The sequence below is a fragment of the Chrysochloris asiatica genome, unplaced genomic scaffold, assembly GCF_000296735.1.
Source record: "Chrysochloris asiatica unplaced genomic scaffold, ChrAsi1.0 scaffold00025, whole genome shotgun sequence".
Classification (NCBI taxonomy): Eukaryota; Metazoa; Chordata; class Mammalia; order Afrosoricida; family Chrysochloridae; genus Chrysochloris; species Chrysochloris asiatica.
Window position 1 is genome coordinate 10,269,589 of NW_006408543.1, and position 18,490 is coordinate 10,288,078.

Genomic DNA, 18,490 nt, shown 5'->3' on the forward strand with positions numbered 1-18,490 from the left:
TCGGCCTGCTCTTTAACTGGTCTCACCTTCTGCCGTTGGCGAGGCCACCTTTCTCTAGCTTGTGACTAGTACTCCTCCTGCTCGCTTGATGAATTCAATGTTAGTCTAGTTCTTGGGGGTACCCCTTGGGTCAGTTTAACCAAGTTGTCCCTGACTGACGTGTGACTCTGGTTGTTTAGGTGGGCGTCCACTATGAACTGACCGAGGAGGAAAAATTCTATCGGAACGCTTTGACACGGATGCCCGACGGCCCCATGGCGCTGGAGGAGTCGTACTCTGCGGTGATGGGGATCGTGACTGAGGTCGAGCAGTATGTCAAGGTGAGACGCTGCAGGTCCCACCCAAGTGCTGCTGAGCCGTCACAGGTGGGCTGTCAGTACAGCTCACCACACAACTACATCTGCTTGTTGTAGAGCAGCGGGCTGACAGTAGGGTCGGCCCTTTGGGGCTGTTAGCTTGCACTTGGGAGAGCAGTGACTTTTTTCAGACAAACTAAGGCATCACTTCACTTAACTGATTTTAAGGAAGAGGGCATTTGGGTAAGAAGGGAACAGGCACATAATCATCTACAAGGGAATTTCAGAGTTTGTGGGAAAATTCCATTATCTCTCTATGAACTCTTGATGCCCCCTCATGCTCCAAAGGGATGTGAGAAGCAGTTTCGGGCCCTTTTTTCCACATGATGTACAATTTTTATTGTGATGAGCATATAGGCAGCAGAGCACGGCCGTTTTCTGCAGTCTCCATGTGTGCAATTCAGTAACAACACAGCTGTTTTCATGTGCACAGTTCAGTGACATCAGAGAATGGCCATTTCTGTGGTCTTCACGTGCACGGTTCAGTGACATTAATGCGTTTGTTGTGCTCATCCCTCACCATGAACCATGAGGAACAGTAGCTTGGAGTCTTTTGAGATATGACGTTCTGAGAATCTGAAGCAGGAACTGTCTACATACGACTGTAATGAGAGAGTCTTAGCTAAGCAGTGTTTAAGCACTCAGCTGCTAACGAAGGTCGGAGAAGGATATGGCCATCTGCTTCCAAAAAGACTTAGCGCCTTGAGAACCGGAGGGGGCATTTCCATTCTGAAGGGTCCCTGTAAGTCAGAATTGTCTGGCGGCGACCAGATGGTGATGAAAGAAGCATAGCCTTTTCAGTGGCATGTGAGCATGATACATGCTAACTAATGTTCTGCACGAGGAGACTCCGACCATGGTAGGTAACTCTGGTCTCCATCCGCAGGTGTGGCTTCAGTATCAGTGTTTATGGGACATGCAAGCTGAAAACATCTATAACCGACTTGGCGAGGATCTGAACAAATGGCAGGCTCTCTTAGTCCAGATACGGAAGGCTAGAGGGACTTTTGACAACGCGGAGACCAAGAAGGAGTTCGGCCCTGTAGTTATAGATTATGGCAAGGTGAGCCCCGCAGTCTGGTCGACAAGGTACCACATGGCTTGGAAGCAGCTCTTCCTTGACGGAAACCAGGACTGACTGTCATGTGTTTGCCTTCCCGCAGGTGCAATCCAAGGTGAACCTGAAATACGATTCTTGGCACAAGGAGGTTCTCAGCAAATTTGGACAGATGCTGGGCTCCAACATGACTGACTTCCATTCCCAGATCTCCAAGGTGAGGAGGAGGAGGGAGGCCCCATCCGTGAGGTGGCTGTGCCGGTACGCCCCCTGCCTGCGTGTTTAACCCTCACACGTTCTCACCACAGTCTCGCCAAGAGCTGGAGCAGCACTCGGTGGACACGGCCAGCACTTCCGATGCGGTCACCTTCATCACTTACGTGCAGTCTCTGAAGCGCAAGATCAAGCAGTTTGAGAAGCAAGTGGAGGTGAGCACTGTGGGAACGCTGAGTGGGTTTCTGTTCACATCCTGGAGATGGCGCTGCATCTGCCGACCTCGAAGATGCTGTTTCTGTGACACGGTCCACAGACCACCTGTGGCACTCATTACACGTGCACCCTCGGATCCTCAGCATGGCTTTTCACCTCTACTGTCTTTAGCTGCTGAACTTCCTGGCCTTTGTGCTGGAATTTCCAGTGTATAATTTGGATGGGGGATGGGGGTGGAGCACAGCGTCAGACCCTGCTCCAGGGTCTTGTGGGTACAAATAGTGCAGTAACGGGACTGGCCACATGGGGTGCTGTCGGATGGAGGCTTTTAGGAGATTAAGTCCAGGCATATAGGTGGGCCATGGGGTCTTCTCTCCTTGGGGACCTGGTGATGTTTCTGTGAGCGTTAGTGACAGATGTCCCCCTGATCTTTCCTTCTCCAGCTCTACCGCAATGGTCAACGGCTCCTGGAGAAGCAAAGGTTCCAGTTTCCGCCCTCCTGGCTCTACATCGACAACATTGAGGGCGAGTGGGGGGCCTTCAACGACATCATGCGGCGGAAGGACTCGGCCATCCAGCAGCAGGTGGCGAACCTGCAGATGAAGATTGTCCAAGAGGACCGAGCCGTGGAGAGCCGTACCATTGACCTGCTGACGGACTGGGAGAAGACCAAGCCTGTCACCGTGAGTCTCTCCCCGATGCCGGGCACACCCCCATGCCCACAGCACCATCTGCCGTCTCTTCATTAGAACGGAACCAGTTTGGCTTTAGCTTTCTTGTAGTCAGGACTGTTTTCCATTTTGTAATTAAAAGCACTGTTTAGTTCTACCTGTAGCAAACTTAGAAATGTGAAAACTCAGCCTTCTTCTTACTCAGATCCCCAATGGCAGCTATTTAAGTCAGGAAATGGTTTTTTAGACGGAAGGTTTTTGTTCTTAGAGGTGGCACCATGAATAAGCACCACAAGGTCAGCGGTTTGTAGCAGTGTTTAGATCGGAAAGTGTGAGGTCTCTACTTTCTTCTTTTCTAGTCGTGGTTTGGTTATCCGAGATCGCTTTCCTTTTCTTATAAAGTTAGTGATTTTGCCTCGTTAAAGAACACTGTTGGGATCTGAATCAGAATTGCATTCTGTGTGTAGATTGCATTGGCATTTTCACAATGTTAAGTCTTCCTTATCCATGAACATGGTACCGTTTTCTAGTTATATAGATCTCTCTGGATGTATTTGTAATTTTTTTGTATAGGTCCTTTGAGTCTGGTTAGATTTATTCCTAAGTATTTCAGGAAAAACAATAAAGAAGCTCCCCTGCCAACTGAGAGGTCAGCAGTTTGAGCACACCAGCTGCTCCATAGACCAGAGATGTGGCAGTCTGCTTAAAGCCTTAGAAACCTGCAGAACAGCTTTGCGCTGTTGCATAGGGTGGCTGATGGGCCAGAAGTGGCTTCATGGCATTGGGTCCGGATTCTCACCTTGTCTACTTAGTGAGCCTTACTCAGAAATCAGAATTTACTATCTCATGGAGGGAGACAGCCTCATACGGCTGCTGCGAGCTCTCTGTGTCACAGCAGGAAGGTCTTGTAATCATCAAATGTCTCCTGACCCAGAACCTGCCGTGACCCAGGTGTTTTCATTCATGCACGCATCTGTTGAGTCCCTAATGTGTTCTAGACCAGGCTGTAGATGGTGGTAGTTGTTACGTGCTGTTGAATCAGTTCTGACTCATAGCGACTCTGTGTGGGGTTGCCAAGGATCAGCTGGTGGGTTTGAACCCCCAACCTTGTGGTCTGCAGTCCAGTGCCCACCCTGCAGCTCCACATGGATAGATGTTCTAGCGTAAGAGGCTGGCACTCCAGCAGGGGAGACCCGCAGTGACAAATGAGCAGGAGGAATGGATCCAGTGAGCGGGGAGTCACAGACCAAAGTCAGTGGCAGGGGAGGGGAGCTGCCAGTGGTCAGCACTGTATCCAGGAAGGTGACGGTGAAGACCTGCAGGAGGGGAGCTGGCAGGTCATGCTGGTAGTGGGGTCTCAGGACCAGTGCTAGGTTCATGCACGTGAGTGTTAGGGGGACAGAGTTCACACGTGCCGTCATTTGGTGCACACGTGAAGGTGATCAGGAAAGGATGGGGGCGGGGGGAAGGCTGTTAGAACGTGTTGGGATGTGACCTGGAGGCTCGGCCCCCTCCTGACTGCAGGTTCTCTGAGGTGCTCGCTGGGGCTCCTGGCTCGCTGGCCCGTTTGAGGAGGGAAGAAATGTCAGGACTACTAGTTGCTAAGGCCTTCACTAGCGGGAGTGTGTGCTGGTCGGGAGGAGGCTTCTGAGCACCAGTGTGGAGACCCGACCCCTCATCTTGTCTTAGTGACATGTCCAAATCCACCTTGTCCCTGTTTGGTTTAGTAGAAAGTGGATTATTTTATCGTATCTCAGAAGTTACTAAAATGAAAAAGGAAAGCTTAAGAGTGGGCTTCAGAAAGTTTGTGTGAAAGTTCCATTGTCTCTTCATTCAATTTTCCACCAACTCTTTGAAGCCCTCCCCACCCCCAACCCCCCACCCTTCCCCGCCCTATGGAAGCAATGGCTCCACTGTTGGCACGGAGTCGGTCTCCAGGAGAACCGGATCTGAGCTTCCCACTTGTCCTGCTCTTCAGTGACTTGATGTGACAATGTGTGTGCCTCAGGACCGGAGTGGCAATGGTGGGAGAGGGGATGCTGGGCAGAGAGCATGTCCCCCCAGACCCAGGTCTGTCCTGACTCTCGCCTCCCGAGACTGTGCTCTTTAGCTCTCTGTACTGTGACCACTTGCAGGGCAACCTCCGCCCTGAGGAGGCGCTACAGGCGCTCACCATCTACGAAGGGAAGTTCGGCCGGCTGAAGGACGATCGAGAGAAGTGTGCCAAGGCCAAGGAGGCGTTGGAGCTGACCGACACGGGCCTCCTCAGTGGCAGTGAGGAGCGTGTGCAGGTACAAACGCTGCCCCCATGGGGTCCCAGTGGGGAAGTCCCCCTTCCAGAACGTAACACTTTTGCCCTTGGTACTTACAGGTGGCCTTGGAGGAGCTGCAGGACCTCAAAGGCGTCTGGTCAGAGCTCTCCAAGGTCTGGGAACAGATTGACCAGATGAAGGAGCAGCCGTGGGTCTCGGTGCAACCTCGCAAGGTGTGCATAGTGTAGACAATGTGTGTGGGGGTGTGACTCTGCTCATTAACTGCTGAAAACGTTACTGTAAACGTGACCAACAAGGAACGGCACTCACTGAGAGTTCTCAGGATGTCACTCCGTGTCCTGCACTCACACTGTTCATCCAGGACCCAGGGGGATTTACCGGGAAACCCTTGGCTAATGCACCTTCTCCCCAGAAGGCATTAGGAAGTAGCCCCTGTGTCTCTCCTGGCAGCTCCGGCAGAACCTGGACGCCCTCCTGAACCAGCTGAAAAACTTCCCAGCGCGGCTGCGGCAGTACGCATCCTACGAGTTCGTGCAAAGGCTTCTGAAGGGCTACATGAAGGTGGGTGGGGCTGCGGGGCAGACTGGGGCACGGGGTCCCCACAAACAGCTGCCTGGGTAACCACCATGTGCGCTCCCCCAGATCAACATGCTGGTGATCGAGCTGAAGTCGGAAGCTCTCAAAGACCGCCACTGGAAGCAGCTGATGAAGCGGCTACACGTGAACTGGGTGGTTTCTGAGCTCACGCTTGGCCAGATCTGGGACGTGGACTTGCAGAAGAATGAAGCGATCGTCAAGGATGTGCTGCTTGTGGCCCAAGGGGAAATGGCGCTGGAAGAGTTTCTGAAACAGGTACGCACCAGCAATACGTCCTGGTGCCTGACCTAGTGCTGGCCATCGCCAAGATGCGGGCTCTGGAACCTGGGGAGCAGGTGGAAGGACAGAGTGGTCCACGGTCAGGGGCCACTGACATCTACACACTGTCCCCAGTGATGAGCAAACTGTGTTTTCACGAATTAGCCAGGGCTCCCAGACAGTTCTGCCTCATTCACTCATGGCTTAGGGAGCCTCACCAAAACAGACCCGAATCTTTAAAGTTACGATGAACCAGGAAGGTAGCCGGAACGGGCTAACTGAGCAGGTCAAAGCCTTGTTAACCTCTCATCGCATAGCAGTTGGGTCACTTGACCAGCGGAAGTGGACCTGGCGATTGGTGCCTGGTCAAAAGGGTGGCTGCCCAGGTCACTTTGAGCATCTGTGACGCTCCACAGACCTGCCAGTGGCCCATTCTCCTGAAAAGGCTCATTGCACCTCTTCCCCGTCTCCCACTTGGTAGTTTGTTCCTGTTCCGGGTACCACGAGTCTGCTAGATTATACCAAACTTCAGGTCTGTCTGTCCCTGTTGTGCTTCATCAGCTTTAACAGAACTGGTGGGCCAGGTCGGATAAGCCCCGGGAAAGTTGACATCAGAATTTCCTCCACACAGCACTTGGGCGCCGCCATCTGTGGTCCTTTTAGTCCCCATCACTCTCGGTCCCAATGCAGTCCCGTATTGACCACGTGCTCTCTTTCTGGTTTTGTTTAGATACGGGAAGTGTGGAATACTTACGAACTAGACCTGGTGAACTATCAGAACAAATGTCGCTTGATCCGTGGCTGGGATGACCTCTTCAACAAGGTCAAGGAGCACATCAACAGTGTCTCTGCCATGAAACTCTCACCATACTACAAGGTACTGTGCAGGGCCACGCTCCTCCCTGGTCAGGGACCCCTGCATGATGGTGAGCGGGTCTCTGGGCTGACAGTAACTACATGACTGTTGACAGCTTCACCCCACCTCTCCATTGGCCCACTAGGTGTTTGAAGAGGATGCCCTTAGCTGGGAAGACAAGCTGAACCGAATCATGGCCCTCTTCGATGTATGGATTGATGTGCAGAGGCGCTGGGTCTACCTGGAAGGCATCTTCACAGGCAGTGCAGACATCAAGAACCTATTGCCAGTGGAAACCCAAAGATTCCAAAGGTACAGGCCCAGACAGCAGGCCCAGAGCATGTTGGTAGCTGGTGGTGCTCGGCCTGAAGCGGGAGGCTCATGAGTGTTGTCCTTGGGTTCACAGCATCAGCACCGAGTTTCTGGCTCTGATGAAGAAAGTATCCAAGTCTCCCCTCGTCATGGACGTTCTAAACATCCAGGGTGTCCAGCGGTCACTGGAAAGGTTGGCCGACTTACTCGGAAAGATCCAGAAGGCCTTGGGAGAGTACTTGGAACGGGAGCGGTCATCTTTCCCCAGGTAAGATTTTCACCTTAACAAGCACTGAGATTCAAGTGTATTGGAATCATTCTTTCTCCAGCTGCCACCTCCCCACCCCCCAGACCCATGTGTTGGTCAGTTTCGGCATCCAGAATCCTGTTGACATGGGCCTCTTCCTCTGTGAATGCTCAGCTTGCCGTGAACTGGATTCAGAATAAAAGACTTCCTGGGAGTGAGATGAATGAATGAAACTCGCAGCATTCATGCACGTCAGCATCTTGCCCAATGACCACTTAACTTCTCCCATGGCTGGACAGCACTTAGATACGATCTGCTCTCAGCCTGGAGCTTGTCCACACGTATCCACATCCTCTTTCCTTCCTGCAATTGGAACGTTTTACCTTGATTCACCTTATCTGTGCACATAGAGTATTTTAGCAACTTCAGCTCCCTTCTACTTATAGGTTCTATTTTGTGGGCGATGAAGATTTGCTGGAGATCATCGGAAACAGCAAGAATGTTGCGAAGTTACAGAAACACTTCAAGAAAATGTTTGCTGGCGTTTCGAGCATCATTCTGAATGAGGAGAACACTGTCGTCTTAGGCATCTCGTCCCGAGAAGGAGAGGAGGTACGTGACTTTGTGTTTGGAACTTGGGAAAACCAAAAGCAAACCACTGCTGTCGAATTGTTTTCTACTCTGAGACTGTCCACCTCCAAGAAGCAGACAGCATCTCTCAGGTGTTTGCGCATCTCACTTTGTGAACTGCCTTTGTTTTAGGTTATGTTTAAAACACCCGTGTCAATTACTGAGCACCCTAAAATCAACGAGTGGCTCACGCTGGTGGAAAAAGAGATGAGGGTCACTCTGGCGAAGCTCCTTGCGGAGTCTGTCACGGAAGTGGAGATTTTCGGTAAAGCAACTGCTATTGACCCCAGTACCTACATCACTTGGATCGACAAGTACCAGGTATTGTGGTGGGTGTGGGGCTGGCTGGAGGTGAGGGCACCGATGGGGCTCTCAGGGGCCCTCCTGGAGCCTGGAACCTGCTCGTCTTTCCCACAGGCCCAGCTCGTCGTCCTGTCCGCCCAGATCGCCTGGTCTGAAAATGTGGAGTCCGCTCTCAACAGCGTGGGTGGGGGCGGCGATGCGGCGCCTCTGCACTCCGTCCTGAGCAACGTGGAGGTCACGCTCAACGTGCTGGCTGACTCCGTGCTGATGGAGCAGCCCCCGCTCCGCCGGAGGAAGCTGGAGCACCTGGTGAGTGCTGCCAGCCCGCCTTGTCTATGCCAGAAGGACAGGTGTGCGACACGTGCCGTGTGTGCTGGGTGGGAGCTTGGCTCTGTGCCTGTGGAGGGCCCATCTTGCCAGAGAACAGGCACTTCCATGTCAAAAGAAGCCGGGGGCCTTGATCAGGCTCGGTCCTCCCAGCGCACTGAGTGTCAGGAAGTGCCCTGCAGGCTTCCCTCCAGCTGCAGAGTTTGTATCTGAAATGAGGCGGGTTCCTTGCCGTTTTGTTGGGGCTCTCCCCATCTCCCACTAGGTCACGTTGCCATTGTCTCTGTAAAGAGACGACCGTGTCCTTTGGGAAATCTGAATGTCCCTGAGGCTGGGCTACAATGTTAGAGGACGTCTGGCAGATCGTGCTCAGCCTAGGGAACCGTTGTGTGTCTTGAGCTTACTATCTGCTTCTTCTTGGTCTGTTTTGGGTGGTAACAGTATGCACACCCACCAGCTTGACGTCGCCCACCTGTACAGTTCTGCGACTGCAAAGCCGTCTGAACTGCAAGGCCGGCAGTTCAAACTCACCAGCTGCTCCTCGGAAACCCTATACAGGGTCGCTATGGGTCGAAACAGACTCAACGGCACTTCTCAACAACAACCACCACCATCATTGCTGTTGTACCACCATTACCATAAACTCAGTGCCTCCCGCCAATCAGAGTCTCCCCATTTCCTCCTCCCTCTCAGTCCTGCTCACTGCTCAGCCTTTGCTTTCTATATATTTGTCGTCTTCATATAAGTGAGCTCTCTAAAATTCAACTTGATCCTTTTGTGATTGCCTTCTCTTAGTGTAGTACTCTCAGGGTTCAGCTACATTGGGGCATGGGTCAGGGCCTTGTTTCCCTTTGTGGCGAGGTTGTGCTCCATTGTAGGTATGGGACACACTGCCTTTACCCCTTTGTTGGCTAGTGGGTGTTTTGACTGTTGTGAAGGGTGCATCCGTTAACGCTGGCGTACAGGTTTCTGTTTGTGTTCCTGACTTCACGCCTCGGGGCCGTATGGTGGTTCTGTGTTCAGCTTCTTAAGGAACCGCCAGACGTTTCCACTGTGGCTCTACCGTTTCACCTTCCCACCCGCAGTAGATGGGGGTGGGTGGGTAGGGGGGTTTCTGGTGTCTCCACAACCTCACCAACACTTGTTGCTTTCCATTTTTCCGATCTTGGCCATTCTGTGGGGGATGAGGTGATAACACATTGTGGTTTCATATGACAAACTTTGCACGTGTTGGCCTCTCTTCAGATTACAGAGTTAGTCCACCAGAGAGATGTTACCAGGTCCTTGATCAAAAGTAAGATTGACAACGCCAAGTCCTTTGAGTGGCTGAGCCAGATGCGCTTCTACTTTGACCCCAAGCAAACAGACGTGTTACAGCAATTGTCCATCCAAATGGCAAATGCCAAGTTCAACTACGGCTTTGAGTACCTGGGTGTTCAGGACAAGCTGGTCCAGACCCCCCTGACAGACCGCTGTTACTTGACCATGACACAGGCCTTGGAAGCCAGGCTGGGAGGCTCGCCCTTTGGTAAGTGGCTCCACAGGCCCCAGCCAACGAAGGGGCAACAGGAAACGTCAGTTCTAGAGACCGAGTGTACGACTTCAGAGTTATTTCTTAACGTCATGGGTAGATGTGATGGTACATTCTAGAATCTTAAAGTTGTTTGCATTTTCTACAGTTAGCTGAACTGGCTTTGTAGAGTTGTCTTAGAGCTAGAGATGTGTCCACTACCCAGCGAGGTACTTAGCTAAGTGATTGCTCTTCTTCAAAACACAGGACCTGCTGGCACTGGGAAAACAGAGTCTGTGAAAGCTCTCGGCCATCAGCTCGGACGGTTTGTTTTGGTTTTCAACTGTGACGAGACCTTTGATTTCCAGGTGAGCAGCTTTATTGGCGCCTGCTGAGATGTAATGGTTGAGAAGGGTCACTGGCGTGTGAGGTGTTTGGCAGGAGCCCCAACATCGCTTATCTGTCCCTGAGTTCTTTTGGGGGTGCTGTGGTTTGAACTATGTGAGGTTTCCAACACTCGTGCTCTGAAGCTGATTCTCTAACTTCTTTCTTTCGAAGTTCATCTTCCTGTGTAATAGGGTCAGTGTGGTGAATCAATTTCCACAAGGGCATTTCTCGGTAGACTTCTAAAAAATTGCATGGTGCCCATGTCTGGGGGTGGACAAGCATTGTCATCAACAAGAAGTGATGAAATGAAAATAGCCCTTGGTCATATGAGGGGACTTCAATAATTGGTCCTAGGAAGGGATTTCCATGATCTCTTAATTCCATCGCTCCACGAACCTGGGAAGCTCCCCTGTATTTAGAAGGGAGCACTGCCAGTTAGCGCGTGAGGAGGCTTGAGTATTGGTGAGACATGTGCAGTGGGGTGCTGTGCCCACACAGTGAGCACCTGGAAATAGCAGCCACCATCACTACACAGGTGACCTAGGTGAAAGAACGGTGCCAGCTTGCCTCTGTGTAGCTTACTAACGTGTGCGGGCACCGTGCCCCACCTGCCTGCGTCTCACTAACCACCGCCACCTCATGACGTAATTGGTAGTGGTCCCTTTCAAGATGCTGAGATGTGGGTTTCAAGAGATGTGACTTTCCCAGGGCTGGATGACAACCAGAGCTAGGACTCGAGCCTGCAACACCAAGGCCAGGCTGGTGGTCTCACTGTTTTCCTCCTTTTCCCCCTCACAGGCAATGGGCCGTATTTTTGTGGGGCTTTGCCAGGTGGGTGCATGGGGCTGCTTTGACGAGTTCAACCGCCTGGAGGAGCGCATGCTCTCGGCTGTGTCCCAGCAGGTGCAGTGCATCCAGGAGGCGCTGCGTGAGCACTCCAACCCCAACTACGACAAAAGTAAGGACGGGGAGATGGGGCCTACCTTTCTGGTTAGAAATAAGCAAGAGGGGTGCTAACCGGGGCTCACTGTGGTGGGACAGTGTGCAGGGTGGAGAGCTAAGAAGGCTGCTCAGCAGTCTAGAGTCCTTGCCATTGGGCCTTGAGGAGACCTGGGCAGTCCTCCTTCAGACGGAGCGAGTACTGTGCTCCCTGAAGCTGTGCTCTCCCCTTCCAAAAAGCCCTGTGCTCCCCGAGGCTGTGCTCCCTCCCGGGTTTACCCCAGAACCGGTGTCTTTGTGCCAGTGTGGTCCTCAGTGCCCCCTTTCCCTCCTTGTCCTCAGTCAGCCTCTCACCACCTGTGTGGCAGTGCCTGGCATCTCGTGTAGGCAGCAAGCCTCTGTCACCACAGAAGAGCTCTCCGGGCTGCTCCACCTGTTCTGTTCTGTTCACACAGTGCCGAGCATGCGGGGGAGGGGCGGTGGAGGGACTTTGATGTGGGCAGACAGACGTTGTTGTGGACAGACAGGAGGTTCTGTGATGAAGTGTTGAAGGAGACATGGCCTGTGTGCTGATCCCCTTGAAGCACTTTCGCCCTGAGCCTGTAGTTCCGAGGGCTTTGTGTTTTGGAAAGGTGTTTCTCTTGGCGAAGATAGGTGGCTTGTGACAATGTAGATTTATGTTTATTTCTGCCACTGGCCTGGGACACACTCCCAGGAGCTGGGCAGCTGCCACAGGGCTCTGTGGTATCGGACAGGTGGTGGGCTTCCTGCTTCTGGGGATGTAGCTGGTACACACACTCAGCTCGTTTGTGCCACATGTGGGCTGGTGCACGTACCAGGTGAGGCTGCTGACCGGCAGGCAGTCCTCTGCTGCGGCTCCCGGTGAGCGGCCAGCAGGACACCAGCGCTGTGTTGCCCCTGAGGTGCTGGTTTGAACATCCACATCTTAACGCCATCATCCTTTCTGCAGCCTCTGCCCCCATCACCTGTGAACTGCTGAACAAGCAGGTCAAGGTGAGCCCAGACATGGCCATCTTCATCACCATGAACCCTGGCTACGCTGGCAGGTCCAACCTCCCGGACAACCTGAAGAAGCTCTTCCGCAGCCTGGCCATGACCAAGCCCGACCGGCAGCTGATCGCTCAGGTCATGCTGTACTCGCAGGGCTTCCGCACCGCTGAGGTGCTCGCCAACAAGATCGTCCCGTTCTTCAAGTGAGCACCCCCCACCCACTCCTCTGTAATCACAGCGCAGCCTTCAGAGTGCTGCTCCAGCTTCTTGACACACAATGCTGTGCTGCTTAAACAAGGGTCTTTCTTTCCTAGACTATGTGACGAGCAGCTCTCCTCCCAGAGCCATTATGACTTTGGTCTCCGGGCTCTGAAGAGTGTGTTGGTAAGTGCCGGAAACGTGAAGAGGGAGAGAATTCAGAAGATCAAGAGGGAGAAGGAAGAACGAGGGGAAGCTGTGGATGAAGGAGAGATTGCCGAGAATCTCCCTGAACAGGAGGTGTGTGCAGCCTTCTTTGATCTCTTAGCGCTTGTCAGATTCGCTTGTGCCTTTACAGCGTCTCACAACTCAAAAGTTGATTCTTCAGCATGTTTCTCGTGATTTATGTGTGCTGGGTGAATGTGGACTTCGTGTGAAGGGTCGAGACTAGCAGCCCTCAGTCTGATGGTTCTCTTGATCTCTCGGTTCTTATGCACGTTCCCGTCCCCCCCGTGCTCAGTCCTGCTCCTCTCCCGTGCAGATCCTGATACAGAGTGTCTGTGAGACTATGGTGCCCAAGCTGGTGGCCGAGGACATCCCGCTGCTCTTCAGCCTGCTGTCGGATGTCTTCCCTGGGGTCCAATACCACCGTGGGGAGATGACCGCCCTGCGGGAGGAGCTCAGGAAAGTGTGTCAGGAGATGTACTTGACCTACGGTGATGGCGAGGAGGTCGGCGGTATGTGGGTGGAAAAGGTAAATCAGCTGGGTGACAACCCCAGAGAGCAGGCCTTCCCTGGAGCTCTCGGGCCACATGTCGGCAGGAGGTACATACCTGGGGAGGTCTGTGAGCTACTTACGAAGGTCCACCCTGAGACCTGGGAGAGTTTTTCCCCAGCTTCAGTCTGGTGTCGGGAGGCACCATCTTGTTGGCCCTGGCTCACAGCTAGTCTGTGTGAACAGAAGGAAACTGTGCCGTCTTCACACTTACCGTGCTTGAGCCTCCTGTTAACAGTCCGTGTCATTTCACTGAGGGTTTTCTTTGTCACTGACCCTCTCTATTAGCAAATATGATGTCCTTCTCTAGAGACCTGGTCCTTTCTGATGACATGTCCAAAGTGCATGAGACAGTTTCTCCATCCTGGCTTCCAAGAAGCGTCCTGGCTCTGTTTGTTCCAGGACACATTTGTTGATTCTTCAGGCAGCATGTGGCCTAATCAGTAGTGTTCACCAACGCCACAGTTCAAATGCATCCATTCTTCAGTCAACTTAAAGCCAGCAGTATCAAAACTCACCTGACACCATCTCTTGTCTGGTGACTCTCTGAGAATGCTGGGGCGAGTGGGAGAGGTGTGTGTGGTGGAAACGTGTTTGTGTCTGTGTGAGCTCTGTTTATGGGACTTGCCAGCAGCATCAGTCAGCTAGCCGGTCCGTGTGGACACTCAGTCTGGCTGCTTCTCTGAGCTGCATTTACAGAAACGTTTGCTAGGGAGACGAGCCATGTGTATTCAGCCTGTGAGAGACCCTGCTGAATCGAGCCAGTGACTAATCCGTTGGTTCCTTCGAGGGGGTTTACAGTGTCGGTTTGGAGACAGCCTGGTTGGCGTCTTCTGTCCCCTGGCTCCCGGCCTCCCTGAGTTATCTCGTAACATCCCACACTCACAAGTGTCTTGAGAGACTTTGTAGCTATGGCCTAGGTAGCAGCCCTTATGTCAAGCCCCAGTGCTGCGTGGCCATGAGATGTAGCACGGGCAGCTGCCTCTCCTTCTTGTGCCGAGGTGACGGGCTGCCTGTTGGCCCACAGGTCCTCCAGCTTTACCAGATCACCCAGATCAACCACGGCCTCATGATGGTGGGGCCCTCGGGCAGTGGGAAGAGCATGGCCTGGCGCGTGCTCCTCAAGGCTCTGGAGAGACTCGAGGGCATCGAGGGCGTGGCCCACATCATCGACCCCAAGGCCATCAGTAAAGACCACCTCTACGGAACACTGGACCCCAACACCAGGGAGTGGACCGACGGGCTGTTCACACACGTTCTGAGAAAGTGAGTTTGTGGCTCCACACTTCCTGCCTGCAGGCTCAGCAGTCCTTGTATCCCATCCACGGTCACCCTGGAAAGGTCCCGGGGTGAGCGCGGGTGTTCGGGTGGTGATCGGGGTCTCACTCAGCGAACTCCCTCCCCCCAGGATCATCGACAATGTGCGGGGCGAGCTGCAGAAGCGCCAGTGGATCATCTTCGATGGTGACGTGGACCCCGAGTGGGTGGAGAACCTGAACTCGGTGCTGGATGACAACAAGCTCCTGACTCTGCCCAACGGGGAGCGCCTTAGCCTGCCCCCCAACGTAGGCTGCGTGCCAGGGCTGGGTGTGCTCGTGGTCTGGGCATTGGCTGTTTCCCCGGGCTCCACCGGACCCACGGCACCACACGTGTGTGACGGTGTCTCCACAGGTACGGATCATGTTTGAGGTGCAGGACCTGAAGTACGCCACCTTGGCCACTGTGTCCCGCTGCGGGATGGTCTGGTTCAGTGAGGACGTGCTCAGCACAGACATGATCTTCAACAACTTCCTGGCCAGGCTGCGCAGCCTCCCCTTGGACGAGGGAGAGGATGAGGCGCAGCGCCTCCGCAAGGGCAAAGAGGACGAAGGGGACGAGGCCGCATCCCCGATGCTGCAGGTACGGCCACCACCACCCTCAGGGGGAAGGGGAGAGAGTCATGCTCTCACGGGGACAAGCGTGCACTGCAGTCTCATGCGGCAGGGAAGCTGTGAGAACTGGGCACGTTTGGGGGTGTGGAGCACTGCGGGCCCTGGGGGGTACAGGCCCTTTTCCTTACTCACCGGGGAGATGCAGGAACGAGAGATTACCCCGAGTCCACGAGATCCTCTCAAACCTTGGTTAAGAGAGGGGCATGTTCACAGCTCTCCGAGGCATCTCTGAAGTCTCTCTCCCCACACAGATCCAAAGAGATGCGGCCACCATCATGCAGCCTTACTTCACGTCCAACGGGCTGGTCAACAAGGCCCTGGAGCACGCGCTCAAACTAGAGCACATCATGGACCTGACACGGCTCCGCTGCCTGGGTTCCCTCTTCTCCATGCTGCACCAGGCCTGCCGCAACGTGGCGCAGTACAACGCCAACCACCCCGACTTCCCCATGCAGATCGAGCAGCTGGAGCGCTACATCCAGGTCAGGGCCCGCCCCACGCGCTCGCCCACCTGGTCTCATTCTCACCCATGAGAACTACCAAACACTGGGCGAGGTGCAGAAGACGTCCAACCCCCAGACTGAGTCGGAGCTCTCTTCGAGTGTGACTTGGTCATACACATCTTTCCTTGTTGTTGTGGTGGCATTTTCCTTTTTTAGAATGAAACCATAGTTCGTCTTTTAACAGCGCTATCTGGTCTACGCAATCCTCTGGTCCTTGTCCGGAGACAGTCGGCTGAAAATGAGAGCAGAGCTGGGTGAATACATCCGTAGAATTACAACCGTGCCACTGCCGACAGCGCCCAACGTTCCGATCATCGACTATGAAGTGAGTCACAGCCTTTCTCCTAGATTCCCCAGCAAGTCAGCTGTGGGCCTCGTCTCTGTCTCTCTTCTGTGAGGGTTCGGTGCTGTTAGCTTTAGGAAGGAACGAGGAGTGAGCAGCTCTGAGGTGAGCAGGCAGTGACGCAGCCTCTGTTCTGCTAGGTCTCCATCAGCGGGGAGTGGTCCCCGTGGCAATCCAAGGTGCCTCAGATCGAGGTGGAAACACACAAGGTCGCAGCCCCCGACGTGGTCGTGCCCACCCTGGACACTGTCCGCCACGAGGCCCTCCTGTATACCTGGCTGGCTGAGCACAAGCCCCTGGTCTTGTGTGGCCCTCCCGGGTCCGGCAAGACCATGACACTCTTCAGTGCCCTCAGGGCCTTGCCCGACATGGAGGTGAGAGGGCTGTGGGTGGACAGACGGCCGGCAGGTTTTGAGTCGAACAGTGTTCTTACGGTGCTTAGTTTTGTCTCTCGTCCTCTAAAGGTTGTGGGTCTCAACTTCTCCAGCGCCACCACCCCCGAGCTCCTCCTGAAAACGTTCGATCACTACTGTGAGTACAGGCGGACGCCCAACGGGGTGGTCCTGGCGCCCGTGCAGCTCGGGAAGTGGCTGGTGTTGTTCTGTGACGAAATCAACCTGCCGGACATGGACAAATACGGGACCCAGAGGGTCATATCCTTCATCAGACAGGTGTGTGCGGCTCTCAGGGCCCTGCCCCCAGGCTGCCTCTTAACCCTCTGCTCCTGCCGCCTCACACATGGTTTCCCCCCAGATGGTGGAGCACGGGGGCTTTTACCGCACCTCCGACCAGACCTGGGTGAAGCTGGAGCGCATCCAGTTTGTGGGGGCCTGCAACCCGCCCACGGACCCAGGGAGAAAGCCCCTCTCACACAGGTAGCCTGTGGCTCCGGGATGACGCTGGGTACACACACCCTCACACAGGATTGCTGTAGATCTGGCCCGGCACAGCCCTGGGTCCCACTAGCAGTAGGGGGGACACACTACTTAACGGCGGGCCCCTGTGGGGTTACACCAGGAAGATGTGCGATGGTAGGGACCTGCCAGAGCAGCCGCCCACAGGACATTAGTGAGGCCTGATTTCCGGGGTTTGCAGTTGTGCGGTGGCAGGCCAGGCCTGGCAGTTGGGGGTGTTGTCAGCTAACTTCTGCAGCACATTGCTCTAGGTGGGTTAGGAAAGTCTGCAGGGATCGAGCCCACACCCCCTGGACCTGGTGTGGGTGTGAAGGCTCACTCAGCACCTCTGCACAGGTTCCTGCGTCACGTGCCAGTTGTGTACGTGGACTACCCGGGACCCGCCTCGCTCACTCAGATCTACGGCACCTTCAATCGTGCCATGCTGCGGCTCATCCCGTCCCTACGCACCTACGCTGAGCCGCTCACGGCCGCCATGGTGGAGTTCTACACCATGTCTCAGGTACGTACACCCATCCTCCGCCTCCAGAAATGGAGGAACCAGGCCTGCACACAGAGCTGCTGGGCCACAAGTGTCCTCGGAGGGTGGTCAGCTCAGCGCGGCCCTGCTCCTTTCATGCTGGTCTCCCTCAGAGCTTGTCCTGTGGGTACTTTACAAGATGGGAATGGGCGGGCAATTTCTAAAAGGCTGCACAGGCCTAACGTGCAGCTGCACCCACATACGTAACCGCTTCCTGACAGCTTCTCCCCCGAACCCCTCCACATAATACGAATCATGTCTGCCTGCTTCAGGCGCAGAAGTGTGGATCTCGGGGTTTGTCTTTTGTGTCTTGGATTGCCCCCCACTGCCCAGTGATGAGGGCGCTGAGGGGACTGACTACTGCCTGTCAGGCAAGGACCGCCTTGCATCACGCCGGGTGGGTCTGACCTGCCTTCAGTGCAAATGCTTCCAATGTTTAATTGCTTTTAATTTTACATCACGTTATTCCCCGAGGGTGTCTGCTCTAGAAGTCATGCATATTAGAAAGGCCTTCCCTCAACTGAGACATCTGTTTTGTTACTGCGTATTTTCAGAAGGAATTTTGTCATATTACTTCTGTAAACGTACATTGTTGTTGTTAAGTGTAGTGGAGTCTGTTCAGACTCATAGCAACCCTGTACGGAGTTTCCAAGGCCTTGAATCTTCACGGGAGCAGAAAGCCTCATCTTTTTCCTGCTCTGTAAACAGTTGAATATCTTTTATTTTAGGGTGTGTTAGGAGCCAGGTCTTTTTCCTGGACAGTTGTTCATCTTTCAGTGTATTGGAGTCTAGGTTATCTCCCCTTTTTCTGTCTCAATTTTATTTTGTTTTTTTCTGAAAGTACATCCAGCAAAACATTCCCCAACTTGACATTTCATGTCACTGATAGCACGCTGAGCTGTGCAGCCATTCTCCTCTGCTTCTCTCAGTTGCTGTTCCACCCTTGTCACCTAAACTCACTGCCTCTTGGGGCTCCTGTCGAGTTTTCTAGTTGCTGCTGTCAACTTGATGCCAAATGTTGTTGTTGTCAGGTGCCATCGAGTCGGAACCGACTCATAGCGACTCCATGCACAGCAGAACGAAACAATGTCCGATTCTGGGCCAACCTCACCACCGCTGCCACACTTGAGTCCATCAATGATG

General features: G+C 53.9%; 1 protein-coding gene across 1 annotated transcript in view; it reads left to right on the forward strand.

Annotated features, from left to right (window-relative positions):
- The window catches only part of DYNC1H1 (dynein, cytoplasmic 1, heavy chain 1), a 66,879-nt gene that overhangs the window by 22,393 nt on the left and 25,996 nt on the right, over positions 1 to 18,490 (forward strand). The window contains exons 12-41 of the mRNA XM_006839531.1: positions 180 to 320; positions 1,243 to 1,419; positions 1,520 to 1,630; positions 1,722 to 1,841; positions 2,286 to 2,525; positions 4,649 to 4,804; positions 4,885 to 4,998; positions 5,237 to 5,347; positions 5,429 to 5,638; positions 6,372 to 6,518; positions 6,643 to 6,809; positions 6,904 to 7,077; positions 7,503 to 7,668; positions 7,819 to 8,007; positions 8,104 to 8,298; positions 9,562 to 9,844; positions 10,094 to 10,194; positions 11,012 to 11,171; positions 12,123 to 12,366; positions 12,478 to 12,661; positions 12,903 to 13,115; positions 14,164 to 14,402; positions 14,545 to 14,701; positions 14,808 to 15,035; positions 15,319 to 15,549; positions 15,755 to 15,895; positions 16,054 to 16,287; positions 16,378 to 16,584; positions 16,667 to 16,788; positions 17,164 to 17,329. Coding sequence (XP_006839594.1) covers positions 180 to 320; positions 1,243 to 1,419; positions 1,520 to 1,630; positions 1,722 to 1,841; positions 2,286 to 2,525; positions 4,649 to 4,804; positions 4,885 to 4,998; positions 5,237 to 5,347; positions 5,429 to 5,638; positions 6,372 to 6,518; positions 6,643 to 6,809; positions 6,904 to 7,077; positions 7,503 to 7,668; positions 7,819 to 8,007; positions 8,104 to 8,298; positions 9,562 to 9,844; positions 10,094 to 10,194; positions 11,012 to 11,171; positions 12,123 to 12,366; positions 12,478 to 12,661; positions 12,903 to 13,115; positions 14,164 to 14,402; positions 14,545 to 14,701; positions 14,808 to 15,035; positions 15,319 to 15,549; positions 15,755 to 15,895; positions 16,054 to 16,287; positions 16,378 to 16,584; positions 16,667 to 16,788; positions 17,164 to 17,329 — 5,328 coding nt within the window. The remainder of the gene's footprint in view (positions 1 to 179; positions 321 to 1,242; positions 1,420 to 1,519; positions 1,631 to 1,721; positions 1,842 to 2,285; positions 2,526 to 4,648; positions 4,805 to 4,884; positions 4,999 to 5,236; positions 5,348 to 5,428; positions 5,639 to 6,371; positions 6,519 to 6,642; positions 6,810 to 6,903; positions 7,078 to 7,502; positions 7,669 to 7,818; positions 8,008 to 8,103; positions 8,299 to 9,561; positions 9,845 to 10,093; positions 10,195 to 11,011; positions 11,172 to 12,122; positions 12,367 to 12,477; positions 12,662 to 12,902; positions 13,116 to 14,163; positions 14,403 to 14,544; positions 14,702 to 14,807; positions 15,036 to 15,318; positions 15,550 to 15,754; positions 15,896 to 16,053; positions 16,288 to 16,377; positions 16,585 to 16,666; positions 16,789 to 17,163; positions 17,330 to 18,490) is intronic.